The following is an 18,183-nucleotide window of genomic DNA, read 5'->3' on the forward strand; positions in this document are numbered from 1 at the left end:
AAAAGTCAAAAGGTGATATAATTTCGGTCGGTACTGTACATATCTGTTTATTTGTTTGAAAGGACACTTATAGTTATCACCGAAACATCTCTAGCATATCTTTAACAAATACAGTTTCATATAGATATAAGAGTAGACTACTAAAAATCAAATTCAAAGAGACTGATAATGCTATTGAATAAACTATATGAAGAGTATTGAGAATTAAAACGCGCTAAGAGGGAATGACATGTAAGTTTGTATGTCAGTAGAGAATCTTTCATCGCTGTTTGCTGTTCTTGATAAGACTTTTCTGACAATGTTTTCGTCCGTCATGTTCATTCTTAACGAAAGTCGTAAATGAGAAGAAAAAAATACTTCGAGATAATGATGAAGGCTATGGATAGTGAATTTGCGCGTAATTGTTCGTGAGTGTTTTTCTTTTCTTTAGGAATCGACCTGGCAGAAAGATTCGCCGAAGTTAATTCCTCATTATTTTGCTACCCCTGGCGACGATTAACGAAACGTATTCTAGCATTAAAATTCTTACAAAGATTGACGATTAATTCAAGAATATTGTTCGGAAAATCTATGAATTAATTTTCTAATTGTAAGTCTTACAAGCTTCTACGCAAAATTTTTTTACTCAGTCACTTAAATAAAATTCTCGAATGTGATTATTATTATAATACTTGAATGAAGAGAGAGAAAGAAAAAACTGAGAAAAATACATGTTTAGGAATAATTTTCACGTGATACATGATTAAAAAAAATATTGATTCTAAAAAAATGAATCCTTAAATAATCTGAAATTGATATATAATTTTTCCTTGTATACTCATCGTTATCCACATTACTTTTAGTTAGCAAATTTTTCTTTTGCATATCTCAAGAAATACAATTACATGCTTTTTTCTTCATGGCATTTGTCTGTTTCTGTACTCATTAAGTTTTTTGCGTTTATACTTTTGCGTGTCTGTTCTAGAAATAGCTTCGTAAATTCAAAACTTCATCCAATTATATTCTCATTAATTAAACTCAATTATGTTACCAATTTCAGTTCACTGCGAATGCCGCATCCAACGAGTGTTTTAAAAGTCGGCCTAATTTTTTTGTTTTTTAATTACTTGAATGTAGCTCGTTACTGTGGCTGAGCGTTTACCGATTACGTGCACGCCTAACTGCGAGTATTCGTTCGTTGGTAGATGCGTTGCAGAATCGTAACAACAATAACGTTACGAGCCAGGTGTTGTTATCAAGGAAAAGATACTTTTCAAAATTAGCGTTGTCTGTTAACGTGACTTTATTATTTGTTTTGCGCCATTGTATTGAGTTATTCCCAATCGATGGAATAAAATTCGAATTAATGAAAGTATTGTATTATACGTATATCTATAATACGTATATCTATAAGGAAAAATAATTATACGTATCCTATATCACTGTTTTGAATTTATCCGTATTTCTCGTAAGTCATCCTATTATTAATGACAAACAATAGAAAACAATAGAGAACTAGGTTTTTCTTCGTATTTTATACTTGTATTTTATACGATGTAATAAAATACGTTGCGGCTCTTGTTCAATTAAAAATCCATTTTGCAAAAATTATTTGGGTAAAGAACGAACATGCGCTTTAGGTAAATGCGTAGATTACTTTGCGAGAATGACTACGTTTGCATCCAATTTATGGATTTTTTTGTATTTTTTAATGCTTGACGCACACGTAAACGAAGTCATTTTGCGAAGTTTGGCTCAAAAGGTTCGATTGCATGCGTTGCAGGCTATTTTTCGTGTCGAGCACCTCTATTTTGAAGTGAAGTACTATGGCAAAGTTTAATTGGAAATATCCGATCGCGTTTATTGGCGTACCACCACCAGGAATAGCGTAAATAAAATACTATTATGAATTTCATTTTGAAAAACATTCGATCTCATCGAACTTGTTTGTTATCCGGCAAATATCAATTATTCGTTAATATATAATGATGTTTATACATCGGGGAATATATTCTTATACTTTATACCGTGATTGTTAATGGAAAATTATGTATTGCATTTAATAAATGTTCTCATATAAATTCGAACTATCTATACAGCCAAAAATAATTACCATTCTCCTATATGCGGATTACATCTTTTCAAGTAAATGAAAGATTTATCAAAATTATAAATATAATTAAAAAATTAAAAGATATTCAATATTCCATCACAAATTTTTTTCCACGTCGAGAATAAAGATATAAATTTATTTATACATGTTATTTATTTTATTTATTTATTAAGTCATCACGCATTTCGTGCGACAATTCGTTTAATACGCAGATTATAAATTTCACATTTTTCAATTATTGCAATATGTTTGTGTTTTCAGGATGGTCCGCATGATCGGCGATGAATTCCTCACAGAGGAGCGGGACCGAAAGTATTACGCCGATCACTACACATGCTGTCCGCCGCCTCTTTTCATCATTCTCATCACACTCGTGGAAGTAAGTAGATAGAATTATTTTGTCTCGTAACGAACATACGCAGCACGCGTCGGATAATGATTAATGTGATCTGTGATCTCTCGTCTTTCATCTCTCGTCTCTGTGCTTTATATATATGGTCTCTGATCTCTGATCTTTGATTTCTCTGGTCTCTGATTTATTGCGATACTCTTAAAATTCAGCTGTTCATAACGATTGCTATTCGATCACTAATGACTGTAAAAGAGGTGCCAATTTACTTTCAAGAGGATGAATTAAACTTTAATCCGACATTTTACTTTAACAAAAAATTTCATATTTTCATATATTTGTGACGATTAATTTTATTGGATAAGAAAATGCAAAAAAGACGAAAAAATCTACAGGAATTCGCATATGATTAGTCAGGGATACAAGTCACTCATAAATCAGCCAACTGCTTGCCAAGTTTCTGATCAATGTACGATGACACAACACGATGATATATTTATCGATTACAATTCTATTATCAGAATCCTTCTTTGGAAAGTAATAATAATTAATATTATTAAATATAATTAATTAATATCGCGTATTTTAATTTCGCCGTATTTACGTGCGATTAGTTTTTTTTAATTCAGAATCAAAAGTTTTGCAATATTTATTATCACATCATTTTCACAACATTTGAAAATTGTTTTATATAATATAATTTATATTATATATTATATATAATATAAAATTATAATTACAATTATAAAGCTTATATTATTTTCACCATTTTAAAGGTTCATCTTCCTTTGTATGCTTTTTCCAATCCTTTGGGATATATACATTAATTACAGAGATCTTTATTTTTTCCATGCTAAATATGCGTGTGTTATCAAAGATTACAAGAGAGAGAGAGAGAGAGAGAGAGAGAGAGAGAGAGAGAGAGAAAGTGATAGAAAACAGTCTAATATTCTTTGTGGTCAAAGAGTTAACTGGATCTGTTTGAGTCTCTGAAAGAGCTTGTGTCTTGTCACCACTTCTCTCGCTCTCTGTTATTTTTTATACTTTATCAAGATGAATAGATAAAATAATCGTCCCTCTTGTAATGAACACGCCAGATATTACGCGTGTGCATATTAGCTCACCCTCCTTTGATCTTTGTGTACATCCTCGTCTTGACTGATATCTGCTTTGAGCCCTTTCGTTTTTTCTTTATCACCGTTCTAACGATCACTCTCTTTTACTTTTTTTCTTCCCTTTCATTCCCTCGTATAGTACGCGCGGCGTGAAAATCTTCGAGATATATTTATTCTGTCAAGCAATCTTTTTTATATATAAATATATGTGTTATAATTTTTTTTATATTAGTCTTATTAATTATAAAAATATTTAATCTTTTTATTTTTTTACTCAAAAATAATAATTTTGATTTTGTATTTATCTGTTAATATGTAATGATAAAAAATCAAAACCGTCAGCTTTCAAAACATTCATCCATTAATTATACATGTGGTTCACATGTAATTTTATTCTACATCATACCGTGCGAAAATTGTGTACGAGGCAATATGAAAAAAATTTTCAGTAAAATCTTTCCCCCTTTTTGTTCATCCAACTCGGCATTAGCTACAGTCGAGTTAATTTTATTATTATAACGACGAATGTTGTTAGCGGCGAGCATATGTGAGTAAGAGCGCGTATAATTCCGGCCGGAGAGATTAATAATGGTATTCTGAACTTGAGATCTGAATTTACAGTACGCTGTCCGCGCTTTTGCTGTCAACATCGTGTGTTGTTGCCTATTAGTTATGCGCAAACTGGCCATTAAAAATTTATCAAACACACTTGCAGCGCGTTCTCGATGCTCAAGAAAACGCGCAACTTTGTGCAAGTTTCAAGTATAAAAGAGAATTATGTGCTAGCTTTTCATTTATCTTGTCGAGACGAATGATAAGATAGAAAGAATGAAAAAAACGAACAATGATATAACATATCATGAAATATAGCCATCGCATTTACGACTTGTAATTTTTTGCGCATTTTTTATACGCATCGAATTAAAAAAAGAATCAACGATTGAGTGAAGGTAAAATTACACGCGTGTTCTGAGCATTCGAAGTAATACTTCACAATGAAATTGCGAGTTCTAAAGTCGATTTTAAAATATTATATAATTGTTTCATTTTTTATACATGAACGGTTGATACGCTCGACACAAACGTTTTTATCTTTTTTAAAATTCTATTCTAACCGGCGCATAGATCATTGTTTCTACGTATCATTTTTGACGCATTCAAGTGCGCATAATCCGAGTATAGATTTGGTTTGATGTATGGTACGCGATCGCTCGTGATCGAAGTACGCTAGTTAATTAAATCTCTAAGTATCTTCACAAGGTGTGCAAACTGCAATTCCGGAAGCGACATGTGCGGTCATTGGGATAAGATGCATCTCGCAGTACGAGATAAGTGCTCACGATGTACGACATGGAAGGTAAATTGGTATCGCTAGGTCCGCTAAAAGCGTATTTAATTGCCACTGCTCGGTCGTCATATTTCACGATTTAATTAAATCGCAAGTATCGCTTCTTTTTAGCTTTGCTGAAAGGTAGCGCGCTCATAATTTCATCGGATGGAAGGCAAAATTGGATTTTAGTTCGCAATAAGCGAATTGCAAATGAATGAACAAAGAAAAAAAAAGAAAGATGTCCCAATATTACTGTTAAGTAAATTGGGCTTGTTTAAATATGAAGATATTTATATAATTTTTAAATATTAGATACCTTTTTTTCACAGGTGTTCTTTTTATTAATTTCTTTGAAGCCGCGAGCTGTTTTTATCATATTACACGAAGTCTGGAAAATAAAATTATTCTCTTTTCTGCTTGCTGTCAACTTTGTAATTCTCCAGTCAAAGCATTTTTCGTTAATTAAATTCCTATTTTCGTCTCTGATCTATGGTCTATGCTATCTCTGGTTTATGTTTTATAGTCTCTGATCTATTGTATCTGGTCTGTTGTCTCATATTAAGCTGGCCCCTCCTCATTTCGAATAATTTATTATTTAATTAATATGTGTAAAGATATAATAAAGAACAGAATATTATAGGACACAGAAATAGACTAATTCGAACAAACGCAAAGTTAGGCGCATCTTTATGCAAAACTCTTTATTTCCAAGTTTCGAATTTATTTCTGAAGTATATTTCGCACGTCTTGTATACATGTACAATATATATATGTATAATTATAAAAAAGTAAAAAATATTAAAAATTTTTTAATATAATATTAAAAAATATAAAACACTGAAATAATGAAATAAACAGAATATTATAATATAATATTCTATTTCTTTTATTATTTTATTTTAGTATCTGTCAGAATTTATCTTTTTCTACATCTCTTAATTAATCCTAAATATTTCGATATATTTCGTGTAATTTCTTGTGTAATACCTATTTAATATTTGCACGAGAAACTTGCGTTTGCAAATGTTCTCTTTTCAACACACTTAGTTTTACGATACCTTGAGCAACTCTGCACGTCTTGACGGTCGTGTATACTTTTGAAGGCATATCTCACGTGTCAGTGTCCTGACTATGGGAATGAAAGTTCACGGTTGTATTGGATGTTTATGTATTTAGGGTGTGCGGGAACACACATTGTAAGAGAGAAGATCGAGGAGAAGAACTTCCGTTCTATCTTATCTTCTTCTTACCTTTTGCTGGCGAGGAATGTTCGTTGTCGTTTCGCCCCTATCCCGCCCGATACGACGAGAGTTTCCACGAATAAATGTGTATCTGTTTTGTAGCGCGGTGTGTAACCTGTGTACCGTAGGAAAGTTGTTCTTCAGCTTTCGCGCGAATTTTCGTCCGCTCTTCTTTTTCATTCTTCCTCTGCTGTATCCGTTTTTCCGATTGCCCGATTGTTACGTACATATATATTTATAAGTTTGTAATTACATATATGTAACTGATTACACACATTTTATTACATTTTCTTCATTATTTTCGCTGAATAATTCATATTTATATTGTCCAACATTAATCTCTGCGTTTGTATCTTTGAACATAGTTTTTCCCAACTTGTTCGAGAAGTTATATCAGATAATATCATCAAGACAGTTCTGAACAGAGAGTCAAATAAAGATGCTTTCAAGGAGAAGAAACATTCATAAGAGAGATGATACGGGTAAAGAAAGATACTGTCTAAAACTACGGGCCACCTTAGACCTACGCGAGACGTCAGAATAATACATCACCGGCGCTAAGATAAAAGTTTGCGCTGTGCTTACTGCCGCGAAATATAGTGGTAAATGTACAGAATAGAAATAGACACAGTGTGCAATATATTTTAATGCACATTAATGCATATTTTTCCCGCGACGCGTTCGAGTCTCTATCTTCTTCACTTCAAGAATCGATAATCTTGATCCTCTGTTCAGTCTATGCTGTGACACTTCTCTCTCTCTCTCTTTCTCTCTCTCTCTCTCTTCCGCTTATCCTAGTTTTGCATTTCCGTGTCACGCGGATGCACGGTTATCTAAATAACCGTGAGGCTTCATCGATCGATATATTTTCTCTCTTTCTTATCCTTCCTCTTTTTGCTGCGATAGCGAGTTGTACTTTACATCGACGTAAAATACCTCTTATATTCCCGCGTGTAATGTCAGAATCTCATAGTTTGCACTGATAAAACTCGAGTCGCATCGCGCATTAAACTTGGTTGATTTTTATGAGCATTACGACGCGCATTAGTTCGTCCCGATCTCATGACACCTAAATTTACGGCATTAAGCAGGACTTATACACTTAGGTGACAGTATATCTGCCTGATATGAGGGCAAAACTAAATTTTGTCAACTGTGCAAGTGATAAAACTTACTTGATATTAAATGCGCTTGACTCTGACAATTTGGTTTAACTCCTTTAATATAAGATTTATTCAGTCTCTCTTTCTCTCTCCCAATTTTTGGAAATAATATCTATTCAACATGAACATTATATGCAATGTTTGTCAATGATTGAGTAAATAATAACGTGATTTCTATGATGATCACGATTTCAATTAATTTTCTTTTTTTTTCTTAAACACAAAAGTAAAAATAATCAGAAAATAAGCCGAATTTTATTTCATTGTAATTTGATAGCCTTATCTAGCTAATAATAAACTAGCAGACTATATTTAGATAGACCGCTATAAGCTTCTTTATCATGATGATCCTTTAACCATCATGTTTCATCGCGTTAACTGACGTAAAACTACAGAGTTTACGGAGTCGATAAGATACCGTGTCGACGACGCTTGATAGAAAAACATCACGCGATCTGGAAAACCGACAGATACAGAACGCAATAACCGGAAGTTGTGCGACCTTGAGATAAGAACGCCGGATATTACAAAGACGTCGAAGCGAACCCCTGGTGTTTCGTCGTTCCCTCCCATGTTTAACGGCAACTTCCTCTTCTCGCTCGCCATTGCACTTTGCTGCCGTTACCTATCTCTGCCTTAACAGCAAACACCTACTATCCTATACTTCCGCTCACCCTTTCCCGTACCTAACTATTCGCCTCGGCTAAACTAACGTCGTTACGCCGAAACGATATTACGAGAAAGAGCAGCAACACTTCACGATCGGTCCCCGCAAATTGCGGACGTACAAATATTACGCGATTATTTGAAACACTAGGAAAATACTGTTGGCGCAAATCGTTCGCGGGAATCTCGTTTGACGAAATGATTCGACGGGGAATGTTTGTGAAATGTTACGGCACGCGAAATATTGTACATTGAATCGATGAAGAACGTAAGTAATTTATATCGCCGCAATTTGATCGAAAAATTCAGTAGCATATATCAATGATTGAGATATCGACATTGCAAGAGTGAAAGAACGTTGTTAAAAGTTTTAATACAGAGAAAATAATCGGTGGTGAACTATTAATCAATATAATAAATTATTCCAAAATGATTAGTCCAGAGAAAAAGTTTTATATGGACTTTTATTTCGAGAGATGTCTTTAAAAAATTATATAAAATACGTAAATGATAACATAATTATTTGAATATCATTAATCGGGTTATCATTAGTTATTTAATACTAAATTAACACGCATAATTGTGTGTATGTGTGCGTGCAAATTTACACGCCGTTTATATATGTAGTCATTATTTGTAGTCTTTTAAAGTTATGATTTTGGTTTTGACAAATTTCGGCACGTGTTACCCGAGAGACGAAGAAAACTTAAGCTCGAGGATTTCAGGCGTTATTTGAAACAGCTAGACGATACATGGCGGATATGAGAAGTGAGAAGAGACGAAATTCGAGACTATCTGCAGCGAAGCTGAATCTCCTGGATGTCGGAAATCCTGCACAATCCCTCGTGAACACGTATATTCCATCGGTCCTTCCAGGACCGATTCGATTGGTTCTCGGTTGAGCTCACTTATACGTTAACCATTACTGGCGTATAGTGTGAACGGATATTGATTAATACGATTTTATTCCCCTAATTGTCTTTATCGTCTTTGATAGATCTCATAATGTGAAATTATAAATTTCACGAACGCGCTAAAATGCAATAGATTTTTTTCCAAAATCTCTGACTTAATCAAGGAAATTTCTTCGTTTATGATAATATATGTTTGATACAGATTTTATATATAACTTTTATTTAAATTAATATTTTGTCCGTTTATCACACAAAATAATTTTCTCATTTATTTACAATTGTTGTATTATTTAATTTAACGAGATTGCAGCTGATATATTCGTACAAAGTGTTAATACAATTTGCTTCACACATCTGTCGGCGATTTTGCTCTTACAAGTGTGTTTAATATATGATTCTAATCTAATCTATCCAGCCTATTATATATACTCGTAGAAAAATCTGTATATATAGGCGTGTATATATATATATATATATTTGACATATAATACTATTAAACATCTCCTCCCTAGTGTGAAATACGCATCGAGAGCGAGAAGTCGCTTACGTACGATCATACGTGCGCGCACGGTGTATTCATGCATATGTAGTATATATAGGATCCTTCAAAATTCAATTCCGCGACTTCGCCTACTCTGTTCGGTCCCGCGATACTCGACCATCCTCTCCAGGGAATTAAATTTCCATCCGCTTCGATCACGTTGCCAGAGGTCAGGCCGAATATCTCGCGCACAACCGTTCGCGCTCGTGCGGCAACCGATCGCGGATTATTATTTGGTGGTTGACCGCTCACGAACGAATCTCCCTCCCCCTTCCTCACCCCCTTTTAGCTTTCCGAGCTCAATATTGAGATGTAACTAAATCACCTCTTTCATCTCGTCGTGCGTTTCATTTGCCTGTTTGTCAGTTTGTGAAAAATATGTAATTTTGCATGAATTGAAAGGTTGTGTGATTTTGTTTCTCGTCAATTTCTCGATGGTGTATACCAAAATATTTTGTGTACCTTACATTGCTATTAGCAGATAGCATTCGTGTATCTGTTTTGCGCGGTATGATGATGCGCTTTTTACTTTAATTGTTAACAAGTCACCTATTGTACATACAGCTGCCTCAATCAACTCATACTTATGAAATAATTCAAAATCAATATCACGGACTCTTCCGCGTAAGAATTCTGCGTAATGGCAGATATAACAGTATAGTTATCTCTGAATTCGCGATTAATAATGAAAATGGACGACAAAGCTGCGGACGTATAGAAATTATATAAGCTGTGTGACGCAACGCGAATAATGTCTCGAAATCGCGGAAACGAAACTCCGACGCGACACACGTATTGCGGGCGATAAATTTTTACGGTTCGCATATATGTTCACCCATCGCCGACGATTTCATCGCTCATTCACGACCGAAAACAAAACACTCGTATCTACCGTCGCGCGGTTTATGCGGGTGTATTTTTTTTTCTTTTTTTAATTGTTATTCACCGCGTCACCGCGATATAATGCCTTCTCCAGCATGCGTGCGATACGATATCTCGCGTATGGCGAAGCGGTTGTATTATTTCCTTTTTTTTTCTTTTTTTCCCAAATTACAACCGCGAGCGTTGACGGGCTTTTTACGCCATCAGCTACGAGCCGTTCGAGCGATTATTCCACAATTCAACATCCGAGTCCTCAACATCCCAGGTCCGGCTATTTAACCAACCATACACAAGAGAGAAAAAGAGAAACAACGGAGAGTGTGTGTACTTTTATAACGCGGCATTTTCTTCGACGTCGCGCGTATTAATTATTCTGTCGCGTATTATTATTGCCGTTGATCGGCCTAATTATTCATCCGCAATACGCAATTTTCTCTGCATCTCGAGCACGGAAAAATAAATCGATTATAGTCACATGTATTGCTTTCTCATATACATATCTGACCATATATTTATAACATATTGATAGCATCGGTATATGCACATATATGTGTAAAGATTTATCTAGTTTTATTGTAGATAATAAGTTTTTTATTTTTGTGAATTCAAGTTAGTTACAATTCACATGCAAATAACAACTTCTTTTTCACGTCCTCGACACTTTTTCTTTAGATTTTGTTTTGCCATAGACTGTGTACCTTCTTCTTTTCTTTGTGTCTCCGTTTGATAGATTCCCTTTTATTTATAAAAAGGATGATTGTAAGATTCAATATAACCAAATTTTAGAAAGATGATGAGACGCATGCAGAAAAATGATTACATTTCATGAAATCGAAACCAAGGCAACAATAATAATAAAGTCATGTGCTGACGTTAAGAGAAGGGATTTTGTATATTTTTAAACATGATTTTCTATATTTTTTAAAGATCTTTTATGTGTATTATTATGTAATATATATGTCCTAAATATAATTTCTAAGAATATTTAAATAATTTTGTATCGTAATTGAAATAAGGTTGAGAAGTATTCTTCGTAAGAAAAAAATCATATAATTTCAGAAGCGGATTCATATTTTTTTGTCTAGAGATTCTGAGCTTAGATGCATAATCACGCATTCGTGATTTTTTTCAGGAAGATATTCTCTAATTCCTCTGATATATACACACCATGCTTTCGCGGATTTCATAATATTATATTTAATGGCGACATACGAGTCGTCTATATAAATTTTCACTGATTACCGCGCGCTCTAATAATTTTGCTTGCTAAGCGGAATTCGTAGCTGCGCGAATTTCGCGAAATTCTACTAGACAGTGCGACAGAATGTCTCTCGACTGAAAATGAAGTTGAGTTAAATTCTCATTGCGCTACTGACGATTTTCGCTTTATCACGTTGCCTGGCGTTGAATTTTTGAGGATTCGGATTTCTATTTCGTGAGATTTTTGTTCCGTAAATTTCTACATTTTTCGCGAGAATTTGTGAGATAAAAGTGTTTACATTTTGTTTTATTCATTTTATTACAAAATAGTGTGCAATAAAAATTAATGTATGATTTTTTTATACAAAAATTACAATTATATAAAAATTTTATCTCTTACAAAATTATCTAAAATATTTACGTTGAAACACATTAGCGAATATAATTCTATTTTATATAAAATATATAACATAATTTCACTTATTTTTATTATTTTCATTTCCAATTTTTAATAACTATTATATATTAATAGCTAAATTTTTAATTTTTATATTTTGCCTTAAAAATGATGTAATTAAATATTATTCTTTTTCTATAAAATATTAAGTATAATGAAAAAAAAAATTAATTTTAATATCTTTAATGAAAAATTCAATTATTGTTGACACTGTATAATTATTTATTTACGATAAAATCATATATTTTGTCTATTTCATTTCCATTTTTATCTAATCTAGAGTCGGCAAATATGCTTTTAATTACACATTAAAATACCATAGCACTACCGTAAATGAGCTGTTCTTATGCGCATTATGCTTATCGACAAGCTTACAAAGTTCGCGTAACTGCAATATGCAATAACTGCCGCGGTTGATATGCAACACGTTACATCAATGATAGAATATTATGTACATTCGTAATACATCACGTGTTGCATCATGTACTATTATTCTACATGTATTACTCTATCATATCTCTATGTAAAAGTGTCTCTTTCTTAACCTGTAATAATACTTTTACATGCTAATATATTTCATAAATCGTAGACATATGAAGTAATGTTATTGTACCATATATATAGCATTAACTTTTGCTCAATGTTTGTTCTCTCTTTCTCTTCATCGCTTCTATATTCTCAATATAAAATGTCAGACGAGTGCTTTTTCGCATTACGTTTATTTTCCTTTTTTTACATTCGAATTTTATATAAAAGGAATATTAAATCTCATAAAACTAGCAATTATCTCTATACATGAATTTGCATTTAATATTTTTTAAAAATCCGATGTTATAATTACCCGAAGCAATAGACATTTTCATAGATAAAATTTCGTTTTATGTATTAATCCTCTTTGTATGTGTTGAAATAAATAAAATATTAAATAATGTACAAATATGCATAATCTCGTTTGTAATATTCAATCTATCACATTATAACAATAACTGAAACTAAATGAAACATTGCTATTCTTTGTTGTATAATGCAAACAAGTGCTTCATCATGTTACCTAATGTAATAAAATTCGCGTCGTTAATTCACGTCTCCGAAATAACGTCAGAAAATCACTTTACATCATTCAATGGTTCAATGAGCGTATAATGCGTATTTTTCGCTTGCATTCCGATCAAAATTACAATTAAACCAAACATAAATATCTCTCATCTTTCTGTTTATTATGCGAATGAAATACACACGTATAGTTTATTTAAACTGTTTATTTAAAAAAATGATTAAAGCATCGATGTTAAACAATTGAAAACATTTATCTATCGTATTTCCCATAATACGTTATCATATTTGTTTTTTGAAAAAAACCGGTTTATTTTTCGCATAGTGTTTTTTAGGTGCTCTTTTGAAATTGCATCTGAATACAAATTTCCTCTTACACTTAAGAAGTAACTGTCCAATAATCAAATATAAATTATACTAGATTACATAACGTGTAAACTTCTCTTTTACACTTTAGGCAAATCCAATCAACTTTGTTTCCAAATCTGTCGAATTCCAGATTATTCTACTTCAGAAAGCAAACTTTTCTTACAACGATTAATCGAACTAAAGTCCTCTTTAATCTCATTTCTCAATCTCGTTCGCATTTATCGCGCCTTAACTATTATCGGAAGCGATAACGCATGCGTCATCTCTATAATCTACAGTTTCCTCCTTCTCTCTCTATCTTTGTCGCATCGATGTTTTAGAGAGAACCCTCATTTAAAAAAGATTTTCATTTTCCACCAAGTAGCTCGGCGCTGCTTGTCGCTCGTTAGCAGGCTTACGTTCTCATGAAAACCTTCGTTTTACACCCTCATTCTCCGCGTGTCGTGTCGAAATCGCGTTACTTCTCGCTTCACGAGCACATTACGAAAAGAAGAGACGGTGAAGAACACCTTACTCGTTTCGCCCTTAAGAAACCATATTTGAAAAATAAAAGCAAACAAAGAGAGAGAGAGAGAGAGTGTGTATGTTTCTGGCGTTTTCAACTTACCTCGCTATGCAATCCGGATGCATTATAGCTCATTCTCGCGGCTAATCTTTGTTTATGAGCTGCGTTTAATTTAAAAATGTTTATTGCACAGTGCAGTTAATTTGTCCACTGCAATGAATAATTTATAGTCGCTCTATCCATTTTGAAAATAAGTTCGTCATTCTGCATTTTTTAATCTTTGCTTTCAAGTGGAATAACGCGAAAAGATCTGCCTGAAGATTGAACGAATATTGAATAATGAAGCCAATAATACAGAATATAATAATAATAATAATCGAAATGGGAAAGATCCCAAAAAGCTGTGATACGTCATTCATTTATGCTCGGTTTCGCGATAGGCGATCTCGATATTCTCGATGAAGGCCCTCGATGCACGTGTGAATATTGCGTTATATTTACAAACTGTTGGATTTATCCCTCGCGTTGTAATGTTTATTTACGCTTTGAGAGGATCTGCACGTTTCGCGGCGAAATGTTCGTTTGATCCGAGAACCTGATGTTTTTTTCCAACTCGATTTCTCTATGCGACCGTAAAATACATGCAAATCCTGCGATTAACAGCGCGTTCTGCATTCTGCTTAATCCTCGCGTTCTCGTAGAATGTTTCAGAATTAACATTCACTCATCCATCCATTAACTTTTTGAATCAAACCGAATAGCGACGAGCATTCCAATATAATAATTTCTCGAATTAATAATTATAATAATTATAATAACGTTTAACGATGATGTCCCGTTATGATTGCGAAATAAATGATTCACGTAAGAGCTCGAAAATCCAAAAACATTATTGCGCATTAATTTATGCAAACTCGTTATCAATAATTACATATCCCACGAGACTACCGTGGCCTATATTTTAAAAATATGACGAAATTCCATGGTTCTTTCACATAATAATAAATAAAATTTAATATCGATAAGCGTAAAAAAAAAAACCCGGCTAAACATCATCAGGCATTCATTTGATCGGCGGGTATGATAAATTCGCGCGATAGATCGCAAAAGGTTAATGCGATGCCTTTACTCGGTAAAGCTCTCTCTCGCGCCGCGGGCCGACTCTCCCGGGGGACATAAAGTTTACGGACAATACGTCTATTTCCCCAAAGACCCGTTTCGTGTCGCCGCACGCGAAATTGACGTCTGGACGTATTATAAGGGGTCGCCCAGCGGCGACGACGTGGCTGTTGTGGGTGCGTTATACGCCTATATACATATATATATATATATATATATCCATCTCGGCTGTACGTCATAATTCAGCTAAACGAGCAACGGCACATTGCACATATGGTAAGGGATAGACGGACTGTGTTTGCAGAAGGGACGCTCTGTCTCTCTCTCTCGCTACGAGAGAATGACACATACACACGTGCCAGATCGGGGAAGATCCGCAGCAATAGCAGCAATTCTCCCTCCTCTTCGTATATCGCGTTGCCTACACGTTGCGCCCACTTGAATAAATATCAATTTGATAACGTTGGATATTGTGTCAAGCGTGCATATTCGGCGGAGCCGCTCGCGTCCGCACCTGTGCACCATGCGGTTGCAGTCGCAGTTGCCTGCGGCCAAGTAAATACCTCCGCTGCGGTGCGTTATTTTCTAGTATAGCTACGTTGTTTTGTTATCGCCTCATACCGAGGGCTCCATTAATGGAGTATCATTGCTGTTATCGCAGGGCAAATATATATATATATATATATATATATGCGGGAATTGTGTACGGTTTATATCGAACCCGCTTTGTCCGCTTTTCGCGTATTTTCCGCGATTCGCGTTATCGCGCCGGTTTATCGTTCTCGAGATCAATTCGATTCGATAGTTTGGTATTCATTCGAAAACAGAGAGAGAGAGAGAGAGAGAGAGAACAACTATTTGACTATGCAGGCGTACATTTTGCTAAAAGTATCGCGTTCTTTTCGCGATTTTGATAAGTAAAGTTAGAATGGCGCGCGGACTTCCAATAGTAGATTTTTGACAACCGTATACACAATATTAGAGAAAGACACAAAGATAATTCATTTTGCGCATAATGTATGATGTAAATAATTACGACGTTCGTCAACATACGAAATACGCGGAGACAAGGATTTCGCATCCAGCTAGAAGCTAGACGATACGATACTCTGCAAGAAACGCACTCGAGATTTCTCCTCGACGTCAACTGTTGAAAAATTCACGAGTATTTCGTATTCGGTACTTTGTTGGTCGTTTTACCGCTCGCCGTTCATTCGTAAAAGCAAAGTACCGAAGCACGGAATCATATTTACGGTCTTTTCGCGTCGCAAACTTAGTACGATGCAAAGGTTTCCACTACTTCGTGCATTTTATGAGCATCACTTAAATTATGTTTACTTGTTAAGTTATAGTCCTTCAATCTAATGTTTCGTTCTTTACGACTATGTCGTAAAGAGTATATATATATATATATATATATATATATATATATATTTATATATTTATATATATATAAAATATTAACTCTGTCATAGAATTTATGCCTTTGTATCTGTATCGCGAATCCAATGCCGCTGGTCACGTGCTAGGGAAAAAATTAGTTTTTAACTATCTGATTATACGAGCTCGCAATTTCAACCTCTCTAATTTTAATCACGATTATACCGCAAGCGCGAACGAAAAAGCTTTCATCAGTCGAGCGGAATTTACATCATGAGCAAAATTTTGTTTCGATGTATATTTCACGATGCAAATAAATTCTACAAAAGGCACATATATCTCGAAATATTTTACTACATAATTAATATATCTACTTTAAATTTAACAAATACTATTATAACTTCTCTACTTAATCTAATAACTTTATATTTAATAATTAAACTTTATTATGTTTAATGATAATCGTTTCTAATCACTTATTAATCATATTATATTCTTGAGAATCTTTATTTTGCATTTTTTTTAATATTATAAATGTATATTAAAAATATATTAATGTTTAATATTCTATATGAGAATATATAAAACTTATAAAATCATAAATCTGTCCCACAATTAATAGACACATATAAATTATTACTGATAATGAGGCTCAAAGAATAATATTGTGATTAAAAGATTAAAGATTGTGTTGAGTTAATTCATATATCTCTTCTCCACAATATTAATTCCTGAAGCGGAGTGTGCGCGTGCATATTTCGTGACTGATTTTATTTTAGTGAATTCTTATCATTTCGCTGATTAAGACGGACGCGCGTAATTGAAACTTAATTATCCGCGACGAGTGTGGCGAAGAGAAAATTATAGTAATTTTCACCTTGTCGCTTCTTCGTCGAAGTGAATGCTTAGAACGCAGCGCCCAATAATTGACAGTACAATCCGACCTCACTTTGATCGGACGAGCTCAGATGCAGACTTGCTTGTAACTTCGAAATTACTCGGATCGAGTGTACGAAAGCCTCGATGGCTTAAATTAGCTTTTATGACGATGAAAAATTATCGTCGAAAGTTTTAAAACGTAGTTCGTATTTTTTGAATTCTTCCGCCACTGCTAACGAAGACGGGCGGTGCTTTTAATCCGAGTTTGATTACATCGCCGGCAAGTTTGTCGCCCGGAAATAATTACATGCCATTCTGATCCGTTTAACGCACGACAGCACGAGACGTAACGTTTTAACTATGTGCCAGTGACGAAAATTCAATTCGCGTGCTTTTTTTACTTGCTTATCTGCACGAAAATTTTGCAAAAATTTATTAATTTGTTATCCATAATTTAATTAAATTTTTCACAATTTAAATAAATAACTTTTTTTTTAAAGAAAGATAATTTTATAAATTATAGTTTCTTTTTGCACTATTGATTTGTTATTATCTTTACCTGGACGCAACTTTAATGTATCATACTTTTGCAGATTGAAAAATAAGAGTAGAACTTATTTTTACAATCACACGATTAATATTAACAATATATTCGCATTATTATATTTGTGTAAGAACAAAATTTATTACAATTTTCTGATAATTCGAAAGCGATGTCATTAATACTTATACGAATATGTCGACGCGATTGTGAATACATTAGAAATGCATTATATAGCGAAAAAACCCAGATACATACTTGAGCGAGTCGAAAAGCCATGTGATAAATGTCTAAAGAAGAACTATACGAGACTAAACCTCTGTTGAGCTGGCTTCTATATCTTTCAAAAATAAAAAAATAAATAATGCATAATTACGGGCCATATTT

At 33.7% G+C, this 18,183-nt stretch overlaps 1 protein-coding gene across 2 annotated transcripts in view; it reads left to right on the plus strand.

The window, feature by feature from the left end:
- Nucleotides 1–18,183, plus strand: part of stet (stem cell tumor) — a 359,283-nt gene that overhangs the window by 261,272 nt on the left and 79,828 nt on the right. For both annotated transcript variants that reach the window (XM_085481187.1, XM_085481191.1), the window contains exon 6: nucleotides 2,354–2,471. In XM_085481187.1, the coding sequence (XP_085337313.1) occupies nucleotides 2,354–2,471 (118 nt within the window). The remainder of the gene's footprint in view (nucleotides 1–2,353; nucleotides 2,472–18,183) is intronic.

This window comes from Nylanderia fulva, unplaced genomic scaffold (assembly GCF_048542155.1).
Source record: "Nylanderia fulva isolate GAGA-0341 unplaced genomic scaffold, ASM4854215v1 Scaffold1, whole genome shotgun sequence".
Classification (NCBI taxonomy): Eukaryota; Metazoa; Arthropoda; class Insecta; order Hymenoptera; family Formicidae; genus Nylanderia; species Nylanderia fulva.